The sequence below is a fragment of the Bombina bombina genome, chromosome 4, assembly GCF_027579735.1.
Source record: "Bombina bombina isolate aBomBom1 chromosome 4, aBomBom1.pri, whole genome shotgun sequence".
In the NCBI taxonomy this organism is placed as follows: Eukaryota; Metazoa; Chordata; class Amphibia; order Anura; family Bombinatoridae; genus Bombina; species Bombina bombina.
This window is the reverse complement of record NC_069502.1, coordinates 10,725,025-10,740,698: the sequence shown is the minus strand read 5'-3', so window position 1 is coordinate 10,740,698 and position 15,674 is coordinate 10,725,025. Positions and strand designations below refer to the sequence as shown.

Genomic DNA, 15,674 nt, shown 5'->3' with positions numbered 1-15,674 from the left:
TCTGACCTCTGTCAGAAAAATCCTCATTTCTAAGGAATCTATTATTGTTCCCAAGAAGGGAACTCTTGTTGACGGGGACAGAGAACTCTTTTCTTTGTTCACCTTCCATCCTTGAGATGTGAGAAAGGCTAGAACGATGTCCGTATGAGCCTTTGCCTTTGACAGGGACGACGCTTGTATTAGAATGTCGTCCAAGTAAGGTACTACTGCAATGCCCCTTGGTCTTAGAACCGCTAGAAGGGACCCTAGCACCTTTGTGAAAATCCTTGGAGCAGTGGCTAATCCGAATGGATAATAATGTTTGTCCAGAAAAGCGAACCTTAGGAACTGATGATGTTCCTTGTGGATAGGGATATGTAGGTACGCATCCTTTAGATCCACGGTAGTCATAAATTGACCTTCCTGGATGGTGGGTAGAATCGTTCGAATAGTTTCCATTTTGAACGATGGTACCCTGAGAAATTTGTTTAGGATCTTCAAATCCAGAATTGGTCTGAACGTTCCCTCTTTTTTGGGAACTACGAACAGATTGGAATAAAATCCCATTCCTTGTTCCTTTATTGGAACTGGGTGTATCACCATCTTTAACAGGTCTTCTACACAATGTAAGAATGCCTGTCTCTTTATTTGGTTTGAGGATAAGTGAGACTTGTGGAACCTTCCCCTTGGGGGTAGTTCCTTGAATTCCAGGAGATAACCTTGAGAAACTATTTCTAGCGCCCAAGGATCCTGAACATCTCTTGCCCAAGCCTGAGCAAAGAGAGAGAGTCTGCCCCCCACCAGATCCGGTCCCGGATCGGGGGCTACTCCTTCATGCTGTTTTGTTAGCAGTGGCAGGCTTCTTGGTCTGCTTACCCTTGTTCCAGCTTTGCATTGGTTTCCAGGCTGGTTTGGGTTGTGAGGCATTACCCTCTTGCTTAGAGGATGCAGAATTAGAGGCTGGTCCATTTCTGCGAAAGGGACAAAAATTAGGCTTATTTTTAGCCTTAAAAGACCTATCCTGTGGAAGGGCGTGGCCCTTTCCCCCAGTGATGTCTGAAATCTCTTTCAAATCAGGTCCAAATAAAGTTTTACCTTTGAAAGGAATGTTAAGCAATTTTGTCTTGGATGACACATCCGCTGACCAAGACTTTAGCCAAAGCGCTCTGCGCGCCACGATAGCAAACCCTGAATTTTTCACCGCTAATTTTGCTAATTGCAAAGCGGCATCTAAAATAAAAGAGTTAGCCAATTTAAGTGCGTGAACTCTGTCCATAACCTCCTCATATGGAGTTTCTCTACTGAGCGACTTTTCTAGTTCCTCGAACCAGAACCACGCTGCCGTAGTGACAGGAACAATGCATGAAATTGGTTGTAGAAGGTAGCCTAGCTGTACAAAAATCTTTTTAAGCAAACTCTCCAATTTTTTATCCATAGGATCTTTGAAAGCACAACTATCTTCGATAGGAATAGTAGTGTGTTTGTTTAGAGTAGAAACTGCCCCCTAGACCTTGGGGACTGTCTGCCATAAGTCCTTTCTGGGGTCGACCATAGGAAATAATTTCTTAAATATAGGGGGAGGAACAAAAGGTATGCCGGGCTTTTCCCACTCTTTATTTACTATGTCCGCCACCCGCTTGGGTATAGGAAAAGCGTCGGGGGGCACCGGAACGTCTAGGAACCTGTCCATCTTGCATAATTTCTCTGGAATGACCAAATTGTCACAATCATCCAGAGTAGATAATACCTCCTTAAGCAGTGCGCGGAGATGTTCTAATTTAAATTTAAATGTCACAACATCAGGTTCAGCTTGATGAGAAATTTTTCCTGAATCTGAAATTTCTCCCTCAGACAAAACCTCCTTCATGGCCCCTTCAGATTGGTGTGAGGGTATGACAGAACAATTATCATCAGCATCCTCTTGCTCTTCAGTGTTTAAAACAGAGCAATCGCGCTTTCTCTGATAAGTAGGCATTTTGGATAAAAGATTTGCTATGGAGTTATCCATTACAGCCGTTAATTGTTGCATGGTAATAAGTATTGGCGCACTAGATGTACTAGGGGCCTCCTGCATGGGCAAAACTGGTGTAGACACAGTAGGGGATGATGTAGTATCATGTTTACTCCCCTCATTTGAGGAATCATCTTGGGCAATATCATTATTTGTGGCAGTACTGTCCTTACTTTGTCTGGACGCTATGGCACAATTATCACATAAATTTAAATGGGGAGACACATTGGCTTTCATACATATAGAACATAGCTTATCTGAAGGTACAGACATGTTAAACAGGCTTAAACTTGTCAACAAAGCACAAAAAACGTTTTAAAATAAAACCGTTACTGTCACTTTAAATTTCAAACAGAAAACACTTTATTACTGAATATGTGAAAAAGTATGAAGGAATTGTTCAAAAATTACCAAATTTTCACCACAGTGTCTTAAAACCTTAAAAGTATTGCACCATCAGAGCTTTAACCCTTAAAATAACGGAACCGGAGCCGTTTTTCAATTTAACCCCTATACAGTCCCAGATACAGTCTTTGCTAAGACCCAACCAAGCCCTGAGGGGAATACGATACCAAATGACGCCTTCTAAAAGCTTTTTTCAGAGATTCTTAGATCCTCACACATGCATCTGCATGCCCTGCTCTCAAAAAACAACTGCGCGTTAATGGCGCGAAAATGAGGCTCAGTCTATGACTAGAAAGGCCCCCTGACTGAAAAAGGTGTCCAATACAGTGCCTGCCGTTTTATAAACGTTCCCCAAGATTATAAATGTCAATTGATAGCCTAAATTTGAATAATATGCACAAATAAAGCAATCGATTTAGCCCATAAAAATGTCTACCAGTTTTTTAGCCCATAATAAGCCCTTTATTCTGTTTGTTTTTGACTAAGAAAATGGCTTACCGGTCCCCATGAGGGGAAATGACAGCCTTCCAGCATTACACAGTCTTGTTAGAAATATGGCTAGTCATACCTTAAGCAGAAAAGTCTGCTAACTGTTTCCCCCAACTGAAGTTACTTCATCTCAACAGTGGAAACAGCAATCGATTTTAGTTACTGTCTGCTAAAATCATCTTCCTCTTACAAACAGAAATCTTCATCCTTTTCTGTTTCAGAGTAAATAGTACATACCAGCACTATTTTAAAATAACAAACACTTGATAGAAGAATAAAAACTACATTTAAACACCAAAAAAAACTCTTAACCATCTCCGTGGAGATGTTGCCTGTGCAACGGCAAAGAGAATGACTGGGGTGGGCGGAGCCTAGGAGGGATCATGTGACCAGCTTTGCTGGGACTCTTTGCCATTTCCTGTTGGGGAAGAGAATATCCCACAAGTAAGGATGACGCCGTGGACCGGACACACCAATGTTGGAGAAATAGGCTGTTCTTTGGATTGAATTAGAATGTATTTTACCCCTGCAATAAAATCAGAGGAAACCTGATAGCATGTAATTATGTCCTAAGGGGGTCTAACAACATTCTAGAGTTTCTATAGAGAAAAGAACAATAATAACATTATAGATAATACCATATTCATTTGTATATTTTAGTTGTTGGTGTAAGGGTATCAATTATTAATATCAAATTTAAAACCTAAAGAATATCAATATATGAACTGCTTTTATATCCAATGCATTTCTCTGCAGGAGGAACAATGACAATATTCACTTTGTCTACAATTGGGCAAATTACCCAGAATTCTGTCTTCCTGTACAGACATGCAAAGGCAACATATTGGTACAATGTATTGTGTCCTGATACTCTATAGGTTTATCTTGTATAAATATACAAAAGGCAAAGTAAAAAGTACAATGCGTTGTGGCTCTGTATTTGGTAGGTTCATAGGCAAAGAACTCTACATTGGTTCACTCAGCTATCCGTCCACATGCCGTTTATGATAATTCACAAGACCTAACACTGCTGAGTTATAGCTCACATTCTTAAGCTGTATAACAGTCCTCAATAGAATTTGTCCAAATTTTTCCTAAAAGCAAATGGGCCAAGTTGTTGGCCCAGGTACAGAGGTAGTACTACAGGCTTAAGATTGGCAAAGTATCAGCACTTTATAAATTGAGCAGGAACCGTTTGCGCTGATTTTATCAGATAATATATATGAGTATAGGATGTATATTAGCTCAATATGCAAATTTAGTGTGAACGGAGTGTTCAAGCCACTAGAAGTGGAACAATATTTGTATACATTTTGCTCTAATGTCTAACAAGAAAAAGCGCAGCATAGATAGGGAATTTCGTAACTGGCAGTTTCTGATTGGTCCAGCAGTGTGAGGGTGTGCTTTACCTAGCGAATGGGAACATCAGAAACTTCCAGTAATCCTATTGGCGCAAATGCTTGGAGTTGTGTATCTCACAGCTAATGGGATGGCAGGGTAGGTATTTTAAAGTCAGTGCATTGTAAAATGTTTTACATGTGGCTAGGATTACGGTGTGGGAGCCGAAACATGTTAGCCAGATTTTCATTCTCTTTTACCTACTAACTCAGTTTTTACCCCGGGGGTCATTGGACCCTGAACAAATGTTTTTTCAATAAAGTATCTATCTTTTATTCCCCCCGCTGGACTCGGTGCTCCATTTTTTCCTTTTTCTCATAAAGATGGGGAACCCCAAAGTCTTCTCTGTATAGCCCTGTAACAGATGATGAATTGCCAGCAATGGCTGCCAATGCAGTAAATGAGAGAAATAAACAGGTACTAACACAAGTACTAGCTAGAGGAACAACAGGAGCTGGAGGAGTGCAAACCCCAACACTACAGTCAGTATGCATACCTATGTCTAATACCACATAACACTAAAGATATAGCTCTTTGGTTAAATAATAAAACACATGCTCTGGATGGAGTTTATTCAACTCTTAATCCAGTACAGAAAATAAACCCGATTAATGCTATTCTACCCACAGGGTTATCTCTATTCCCAACAGAAGCCAGAGACTGGAATACAGTCGTTAGCACTATGTACAAGAAAACGCACGGCAAAGTAACTCTTGCCTCTTTAGCCGACAGCTTAGGAATTGTGAATAAAAGTAGTGGAATTGTTGCTGCTTACTCATTAGGATTGAGATTATTATTATTATCATTTATTTGTATAGCGCCGCCAAATTCCGTAGCGCTGGGTACAATGATAGGGGTATACAATGACAAAGATTTGTGATACAATACAAAACATAACAAGACTAAACAAATCTAGCACAGGAGGAAGAGGGCCCTGCTCCGGAGAGCTCACAGTCTATAGGTTTAGGGTGCAGAGACATAAGGTTGGGGTAGCTTGTTACATCGGTTGTATTTGCAGCAGTGAGTCAGGCAGTTCATGTACATGTATTAGCTTGGTTCGGATGCAGGATGGAGAAGAGATGGTAAGCCTCTCTGAATAGGTGGGTTTTCAAGGATCGTCTGAAGCTATACAAGGTTGGAGACAGTCTGATGGAGCGGGGTAGAGAGTTCCAGAGGACAGGAGAAGCACGTGCGAAATCTTGGAGGCGGGAGTGGGATGTAGAGATAACAGGAGTGTAGAGACGTAGGTCAGAGGTTGATCGAAGAGGACGAGATGGGGAATATTTCACGATGAGAGAGGAAATATAGTTGGGAGTTAGACTGTTGAGTGCTTTGTAGGTTAGGGCTAATATTTAAATTGTATTCTGGAGTGTATGGGGAGCCAGTGTAGAGACTGGCAGAGCGGAGCAGCTGATGTAGATCGTCGACTTAGGTGGATGAGTCTAGCAGAAGCATTCATAATAGATTGGAGGGAGGAGAGGCGGTGTTTTGGAAGGCCATTTAAGAGTAGATTGCAATAATCAATGCGTGACAGGATGAGGGAATGAATAAGTATTTTTGTAGTTTTTTGAGTAAGGAAGGGACGAGTTCTGGAAATGTTGCGTAGGTGTGAACAGCAGGATTTGGTAAGTGTTTGTATATGTGGGTTGAATGTGAGTTCTGAGTCTAGTGTGACCCCAAGGCAACGGACCTGGGGTAAGGTGTTGAGAATAGAGTCTCCAACGATCAGAGAAATGTCAGGTGTCGGATGTCTCGAAGAGGGGGGGATAAGAAGCAGCTCAGTTTTTTACAGATTGAGTTGGAGATAGTGTGAAGACATCCAAGAGAAAATTGCAGAGAGGCAGTGGAGATTCACAGAGAATAACCATGATATGGTTTGGGGTTGTCTGAAACCTCATGTAAAGGGTCAGGGTCTAATCTTAGACATTGAGAGACAGATTAGTGCAGTGCCACAGGGAGATAGATCACAAAGAATGTCTGATATACTAAGACATACCTATATACTTGACTGGAGAAGCACTAGGAGCAAAAACTTGTGACAAGGAAAAGAAGGGAGACACGTCACCACAGCTACGGAAGAGTAAAAATACCTCACAAAAAGAGACCTCAAAGGGAATATACCCCGAGGGATTGTTACACATCTTCATCCAGTTACCCGCAGGTCCCAGCTTATACTGGCAAATATAAACAGAGAGCCCCAACATACACACTACAATATGGGGACACAGTAGAACAATATCCAGACGAGCCTCCTCGTAAGACATTAAGACCATTTACCCGTACTCCAGAAAGATATGGATTTGGTAATGGTAATCTAAAATTTAGAGCTAAGGCACAGGCTAGACCCCAAGAAAAGGAAGGTCGTCCTGAGGAACGTGTAGCTACCTCCACTATTCCTGCCATTACTAAGAAAGTAGGAAAGGTAAAGAAATCTCTGGTTTCTGTACCAGAGGAAGTTCCTAATGATGAATGATACCATACTAAAGGTAGAATATAAGGGGAAGACTTACACTGGCTACTTAGATACACAAGCAGAAATTTCTTTGGTACAACCAAATACTCACCCTGCCTCAATATAGTGGTTGATAGCTGCATCCTGTTGCTTCTGTTGTACCAGATAATCCCCCCAGGACTCCTCTAGCTTCACCACTTCCAAAGGAAACGCCATTCGAGCCAACTCTACAGCTGGAGAGAGGGAAAAGCACCGTGAGATGAAATATAAAAGATATGGCCAACAAAAACAGAATTTATGTTTACCTGATAAATTTCTTTCTCCTACGGTGTGTCCGGTCCACGGCTTCATCCTTACTTGTGGGAATATTCTCTTCCCCTACAGGAAATGGCAAAGGGAGCACACAGCAAAAGCTGTCCATATAGACCCCCTCTGGCTCCGCCCCCCAGTCATTCGACCGACGGTTAGGAGAAAAAGGAGAAACCATAGGGTGCTGTGGTGACTGTAGTGTACAGAAATAAAATTTTTTAAACCTGACTAAAAAGCCAGGGCGGGCCGTGGACCGGACACACCGTAGGAGAAAGAAATTTATCAGGTAAACAAATTCTGTTTTCTCCTACATTGGTGTGTCCGGTCCACGGCTTCATCCTTACTTGTGGGAACCAATACCAAAGCTTTAGGACACGGATGAAGGGAGGGAACAAGTCAGGTTACCTAAACTGAAGGCACCACAGCTTGCAAAATCTTTCTCCCAAAAATAGCCTCCGAAGAAGCATAAGTATCGAATTTGTAAAATTTGGCAAAAGTATGCAGAGAAGACCAAGTCGCTGCCTTACAGATCTGATCAACAGAAGCCTCGTTCTTGAAGGCCCATGTGGAAGCCACAGCTCTAGTAGAGTGAGCTGTGATTCGTTCAGGAGGCTGCCGTCCGGCAGTCTCATAAGCCAATCGGATGATGCTTTTCAGCCAAAAGGAAAGAGAGGTAGCAGTAGCTTTCTGCCCTCTCCTCTTACCAGAATAAACAACAAACAAGGATGATGTCTGTCTGAAATCCTTTGTTGCTTCTAAATAGAATTTTAAAGCACGGACCACATCTAACTTGTGTAACAAACGTTCCTTCTTCGAAACTGGATTCGGACACAGAGAAGGAACAACTATTTCCTGGTTAATATTCCTGTTGGAAACCACTTTTGGAAGAAAACCAGGTTTGGTACGCAAAACAACCTTATCTGCATGGAATACCAGATAGGGAGAAGTACACTGCAAAGCAGACAATTCAGAAACTCTTCTAGCAGAAGAAATAGCAACCAAAAACAGAACTTTCCAAGATAGCAACTTAATATCTATGGAATGTAAAGGTTCAAACGGAACCCCTTGAAGAACCGAAAGAACTAAGTTTAGACTCCATGGAGGAGTCATGGGTCTGTAGACAGGCTTGATTCTGACTAAGGCCTGTACAAATGCCTGTACATCTGGCACTGCTGCCAGACGTTTGTGTAACAAAACAGACAGAGCAGATATCTGTCCTTTAAGAGAACTCGCTGACAACCCTTTATCCAAACCCTCTTGCAGAAAGGAAAGTATCCTAGGAATTTTAATTTTACTCCAAGAGAATCCCTTGGATTCGCACCAACAGATATATTTTTTCCATATCTTATGGTAAATTTTCCTAGTCACAGGTTTTCTGGCTTGGACCAGAGTATCTATAACTGAATCTGAAAACCCACGCTTAGATAAAATCAATCGTTCAATTTCCAAGCAGTCAGTTGCAGAGAGACTAGATTTGGATGTTCGAATGGACCTTGTACTAGAAGATCCCGTCTCAAAGGTAGCTTCCATGGTGGAGCCGATGACATATTCACCAGGTCTGCATACCAAGTCCTGCGTGGACACGCAGGGGCTATCAGAATCACCGAGGCCTTCTCCTGTTTGATCCTGGCTACAAGCCTGGGAAGGAGAGAGAATGGTGGAAACACATAAGCTAGGTTGAACGACCAAGGCGCCACCAATGCATCCACTAGTGTCGCCTTGGGATCCCTGGATCTGGACCCGTAGCGAGGAACCTTGGAGTTCTGACGGGACGCCATCAGATCCATGTCTGGAATGCCCCATAGTCGAGTTAACTGGGCAAAGACCTCCGGGTGGAGCTCCCACTCCCCCGGATGGAAAGTCTGACGACTCAAATAATCCGCCTCCCAGTTGTCTACTCCTGGGATGTGAATTGCACATAGGTGGCAGGAGTGATCCTCCGCCCATTTGATGATCTTGGATACCTCTCTCATCGCCAAGGAACTCTTTGTTCCCCCCTGATGATTGATGTACGCTACAGTCGTCATGTTGTCCGACTGAAATCTTATGAATCTGGCCTTCGCTAGTTGAGGCCAAGCCAGGAGCGGGTTGAATATCGCTCTCAGTTCCAAAATGTTTATCGGGAGAAGAGACTCTTCCCGAGACCATAGACCCTGAGCTTTCAGGGAGTCCCAGACCGCGCCCCAGCCTAAGAGACTGGCGTCGGTCGTGACAATGACCCACTCTGGCCTGTGGAAACTCATTCCCTGAGACAGGTGATCTTGAGTCAACCACCAGCGGAGTGATTGTCTGGTTAACTGGTCTACTTGAATCTGGGGAGACAAATCTGCATAATCCCCATTCCATTGTTTGAGCATGCACAGTTGTAATGGTCTTAGATGAATTTGAGCAAAAGGAACCACGTCCATTGCAGCAACCATTAATCCTATTACCTCCATGCACTGAGCTATGGAAGGCTGAGGAATAGATTGAAGAACTTGACAAGCGTTTAGAAGCTTTAACTTTCTGACCTCTGTCAGAAAAATCTTCATTTCTACAGAATCTATTATTGTTCCTAGAAAAGGAACCCTTGTGGACGGGGACAGGGAACTCTTTTCTATGTTCACCTTCCACCCGTGAGACCTGAGAAAGGCTAAAACAAATGTCTGTATGAGCCTTTGCTTTGGAAAGAGACAACGCTTGGATTAGAATGTTGTCTAGGTAAGGTGCTACAGAAATGCCCCTCGGCCTTAGAACCGCTAGTAGGGACCCTAGTACCTTTCTGAAAATTCTGGGAACAGTGGCTAAACCGAATGGAAGAGCCACAAACTGGTAATGTTTGTCCAGAAAGGCGAACCTTAGGAACTGATGGTGATCTTTGTGTATAGGAATATGCAGGTACGCAACCTTTAAGTCCACGGTAGTCATATATTGACCCTCCTGGATTGTTGGTAAGATCGTCCGAATGGTTTCCATTTTGAAAGATGGAACTCTGAGGAATTTGTTTAGTATTTTTAAGTCCAGAATTGGCCTGAAAGTTCCCTCTTTTTTGGGAACTACAAACAGGTTTGAGTAAAACCCCAGACCTCGTTCCGCTGTTGGAACTGGGTGTATCACTCCCATCTTTAATAGGTCTCCTACGCAATGTAAGAATGCCTGTCTCTTTATCTGGTCTGAAGATAAGTGAGACATGTGGAATCTTCCCCTTGGAGGGAGTTCCTTGAACTCTAGAAGATACCCCTGAGAGACAATTTCTATTGCCCAGGGATCCGGAACATCTCTTGCCCAAGCCTGAGCAAAGAGAGAAAGTCTGCCCCCTACTAGATCCGGTCCCGGATCGGGGGCTACCCTTTCATGCTGTCTTGGTAGCAGCAGCAGGCTTCTTGGTCTGTTTACCCTTGTTCCAGCCTTGCAATGGTTTCCATGCTGGTTTAGGCTGGGAAGCGTTACCCTCTTGTCTAGAGGCTGCAGAGTTAGAAGCCGATCCGTTCCTGAAATTGCGAAAGGAACGAAAATTAGACTTATTCTTAGCCTTGAAAGGCCTATCCTGTGGGAGGGCATGGCCCTTTCCCCCAGTGATGTCAGAAATAATCTCCTTCAATTCTGGCCCGAAAAGGGTCTTACCTTTGAAAGGAATATTAAGTAATTTTGTTTTGGACAACACATCCGCCGACCAAGATTTTAGCCAAAGCGCCCTGCGCGCCACTATTGGAAAACCTGAGTTTCTCGCCGCTAATTTTGCTAATTGAAAAGCGGCATCCAAAATAAAGGAATTGGCCAACTTTAGTGCGTGAATTCTGTCCATGACTTCATCATATGGAGTCTCCTTTTGGAGCGAACTTTCTAGTTCCTCGAACCAAAAAGACGCCGCCGTGGTGACAGAAATAATGCACGAAATTGGTTGAAGAAGGAAACCTTGCTGAACAAAAAACATAATTTATGTAAGAACTTACCTGATAAATTCATTTCTTTCATATTAGCAAGAGTCCATGAGCTAGTGACGTATGGGATATACATTCCTACCAGGAGGGGCAAAGTTTGCCAAACCTCAAAATGCCTACAAATACACCCCTCACCACACCCACAAATCAGTTTAACGAATAGCCAAGAAGTGGGGTGATAAGAAAAAAGTGCGAAAGCATATAAAATAAGGAATTGGAATAATTGTGCTTTATACAAAAAAATCATAACCACCACAAAAAAGGGCAGGCCTCATGGACTCTTGCTAATATGAAAGAAATTAATTTATCAGGTAAGTTCTTACATAAATTATGTTTTCTTTCATGTAATTAGCAAGAGTCCATGAGCTAGTGACGTATGGGATAATGACTACCCAAGATGTGGATCTTTCCACGCAAGAGTCACTAGAGAGGGAGGGATAAAATAAAGACAGCCAATTCCTGCTGAAAATAATCCACACCCAAAATAAAGTTTAATGAAAAACATAAACAGAAGATTCAAACTGAAACCGCTGCCTGAAGTACTTTTCTACCAAAAACTGCTTCAGAAGAAGAAAACACATCAAAATGGTAGAATTTAGTAAAAGTATGCAAAGAGGACCAAGTTGCTGCTTTGCAAATCTGATCAACCGAAGCTTCATTCTTAAACGCCCAGGAAGTAGAAACTGACCTAGTAGAATGAGCTGTAATCCTTTGAGGCAGAGTTTTACCCGACTCGACATAGGCATGATGAATTAAAGATTTCAACCAAGATGCCAAAGAAATGGCAGAAGCTTTCTGGCCTTTTCTAGAACCGGAAAAGATAACAAATAGACTAGAAGTCTTTCGGAAAGACTTAGTAGCTTCAACATAATATTTCAAAGCTCTAACAACATCCAAAGAATGCAACAATTTCTCCTTAGAATTCTTAGGATTAGGACATAATGAGGGAACCACAATTTCTCTACTAATGTTGTTGGAATTCACAACCTTAGGTAAAAATTCAAAAGAAGTTCGCAATACCGCCTTATCCTGATGAAAAATCAGAAAAGGAGACTCACAAGAAAGAGCAGATAATTCAGAGACTCTTCTGGCAGAAGAGATCGCCAAAAGGAACAAAACTTTCCAAGAAAGTAATTTAATGTCTAATGAATGCATGGGTTCAAAAGGAGGAGCTTGAAGAGCCCCCAGAACCAAATTCAAACTCCAAGGAGGAGAAATTGACTTAATGACAGGTTTTATACGAACCAAAGCTTGTACAAAACAATGAATATCAGGAAGATTAGCAATCTTTCTGTGAAAAAGAACAGAAAGAGCAGAGATTTGTCCTTTCAAAGAACTTGCAGATAAACCTTTATCTAAACCATCCTGAAGAAACTGTAAAATTCTCGGAATTCTAAAAGAATGCCAAGAAAAATGATGAGAAATACACCAAGAAATATAAGTCTTCCAGACTCTATAATATTTTGCATACGAAGAGAGAAGCGCTCTACCAGGAACGAACAACAGCTCAGTGGCTTGTTCTATGGCGATTTACCACCCGGAAGCAGCCTCTTTTAGACCAGTGTGCTTTTCACAGAAGAAAACTTTCCTGAAGTATATCAGTCTGATCCTGCCAAGTAAGGTCAGTCCAGCCCCGAAATACCAGGCAATTCTCCTCTGAACAAGGAACATGACAACCCCAGACAATCGTTTCGGCCTCCTATGGGCCTCGTCAGTGAGGTGCAGCCACATTCCTCTAAGCACACTGGGCAAGGAGTCCACGTCTGGTTTCCCCCATCACCCATAGGGAGACTTCCCCAGGGTCATAATAATTTGCATACGAAGAGAGAAGCGCTCTACCAGGAACGAACAACAGCTCAGTGGCTTGTTCTATGGCGATTTACCACCCGGAAGCAGCCTCTTTTAGACCAGTGTGCTTTTCACAGAAGAAAACTTTCCTGAAGTATATCAGTCTGATCCTGCCAAGTAAGGTCAGTCCAGCCCCGAAATACCAGGCAATTCTCCTCTGAACAAGGAACATGACAACCCCAGACAATCGTTTCGGCCTCCTATGGGCCTCGTCAGTGAGGTGCAGCCACATTCCTCTAAGCACACTGGGCAAGGAGTCCACGTCTGGTTTCCCCCATCACCCATAGGGAGACTTCCCCAGGGTCATAATAATTTGCATACGAAGAGAGAAGCGCTCTACCAGGAACGAACAACAGCTCAGTGGCTTGTTCTATGGCGATTTACCACCCGGAAGCAGCCTCTTTTAGACCAGTGTGCTTTTCACAGAAGAAAACTTTCCTGAAGTATATCAGTCTGATCCTGCCAAGTAAGGTCAGTCCAGCCCCGAAATACCAGGCAATTCTCCTCTGAACAAGGAACATGACAACCCCAGACAATCGTTTCGGCCTCCTATGGGCCTCGTCAGTGAGGTGCAGCCACATTCCTCTAAGCACACTGGGCAAGGAGTCCACGTCTGGTTTCCCCCATCACCCATAGGGAGACTTCCCCAGGGTCATAATAATTTGCATACGAAGAGAGAAGCGCTCTACCAGGAACGAACAACAGCTCAGTGGCTTGTTCTATGGCGATTTACCACCCGGAAGCAGCCTCTTTTAGACCAGTGTGCTTTTCACAGAAGAAAACTTTCCTGAAGTATATCAGTCTGATCCTGCCAAGTAAGGTCAGTCCAGCCCCGAAATACCAGGCAATTCTCCTCTGAACAAGGAACATGACAACCCCAGACAATCGTTTCGGCCTCCTATGGGCCTCGTCAGTGAGGTGCAGCCACATTCCTCTAAGCACACTGGGCAAGGAGTCCACGTCTGGTTTCCCCCATCACCCATAGGGAGACTTCCCCAGGGTCATAATAATTTGCATACGAAGAGAGAAGCGCTCTACCAGGAACGAACAACAGCTCAGTGGCTTGTTCTATGGCGATTTACCACCCGGAAGCAGCCTCTTTTAGACCAGTGTGCTTTTCACAGAAGAAAACTTTCCTGAAGTATATCAGTCTGATCCTGCCAAGTAAGGTCAGTCCAGCCCCGAAATACCAGGCAATTCTCCTCTGAACAAGGAACATGACAACCCCAGACAATCGTTTCGGCCTCCTATGGGCCTCGTCAGTGAGGTGCAGCCACATTCCTCTAAGCACACTGGGCAAGGAGTCCACGTCTGGTTTCCCCCATCACCCATAGGGAGACTTCCCCAGGGTCATAATAATTTGCATACGAAGAGAGAAGCGCTCTACCAGGAACGAACAACAGCTCAGTGGCTTGTTCTATGGCGATTTACCACCCGGAAGCAGCCTCTTTTAGACCAGTGTGCTTTTCACAGAAGAAAACTTTCCTGAAGTATATCAGTCTGATCCTGCCAAGTAAGGTCAGTCCAGCCCCGAAATACCAGGCAATTCTCCTCTGAACAAGGAACATGACAACCCCAGACAATCGTTTCGGCCTCCTATGGGCCTCGTCAGTGAGGTGCAGCCACATTCCTCTAAGCACACTGGGCAAGGAGTCCACGTCTGGTTTCCCCCATCACCCATAGGGAGACTTCCCCAGGGTCATAATAATTTGCATACGAAGAGAGAAGCGCTCTACCAGGAACGAACAACAGCTCAGTGGCTTGTTCTATGGCGATTTACCACCCGGAAGCAGCCTCTTTTAGACCAGTGTGCTTTTCACAGAAGAAAACTTTCCTGAAGTATATCAGTCTGATCCTGCCAAGTAAGGTCAGTCCAGCCCCGAAATACCAGGCAATTCTCCTCTGAACAAGGAACATGACAACCCCAGACAATCGTTTCGGCCTCCTATGGGCCTCGTCAGTGAGGTGCAGCCACATTCCTCTAAGCACACTGGGCAAGGAGTCCACGTCTGGTTTCCCCCATCACCCATAGGGAGACTTCCCCAGGGTCATAATAATTTGCATACGAAGAGAGAAGCGCTCTACCAGGAACGAACAACAGCTCAGTGGCTTGTTCTATGGCGATTTACCACCCGGAAGCAGCCTCTTTTAGACCAGTGTGCTTTTCACAGAAGAAAACTTTCCTGAAGTATATCAGTCTGATCCTGCCAAGTAAGGTCAGTCCAGCCCCGAAATACCAGGCAATTCTCCTCTGAACAAGGAACATGACAACCCCAGACAATCGTTTCGGCCTCCTATGGGCCTCGTCAGTGAGGTGCAGCCACATTCCTCTAAGCACACTGGGCAAGGAGTCCACGTCTGGTTTCCCCCATCACCCATAGGGAGACTTCCCCAGGGTCATAATAATTTGCATACGAAGAGAGAAGCGCTCTACCAGGAACGAACAACAGCTCAGTGGCTTGTTCTATGGCGATTTACCACCCGGAAGCAGCCTCTTTTAGACCAGTGTGCTTTTCACAGAAGAAAACTTTCCTGAAGACTCTATAATATATCTCTCTAGATACAGATTTACAAGCCTGTAACATAGTATTAATCACAGAGAAACCTCTTTGACCAAGAATCAAGCGTTCAATCTCCATACCTTTAAATTTAAGGATTTGAGATCCTGATGGAAAAAAGGACCTTGCGACAGAAGGTCTGGTCTTAGCGGAAGAGTCCATGGATGGCAAGAGGCCATCCGGACAAGATCCGCATAGCAGAACAAACGAGCATTCCTTCAGAATCTTGGAGATTACTCTTGGAAGAAGAACTAGAGGCGGAAAGATATAGGCAGGATGATACTTCCAAGGAAGTGATAATGCAT

At 43.7% G+C, this 15,674-nt stretch overlaps 1 protein-coding gene across 1 annotated transcript in view; it reads right to left on the bottom strand.

Moving 5' to 3' along the window:
- The window catches only part of IFT172 (intraflagellar transport 172), a gene marked incomplete in the record, with an annotated part of 949,422 nt that overhangs the window by 644,279 nt on the left and 289,469 nt on the right, over positions 1-15,674 (bottom strand). The window contains 1 exon segment of the mRNA XM_053710932.1: positions 6,847-6,967. Within this exon segment, the coding sequence (XP_053566907.1) occupies positions 6,847-6,967 (121 nt within the window).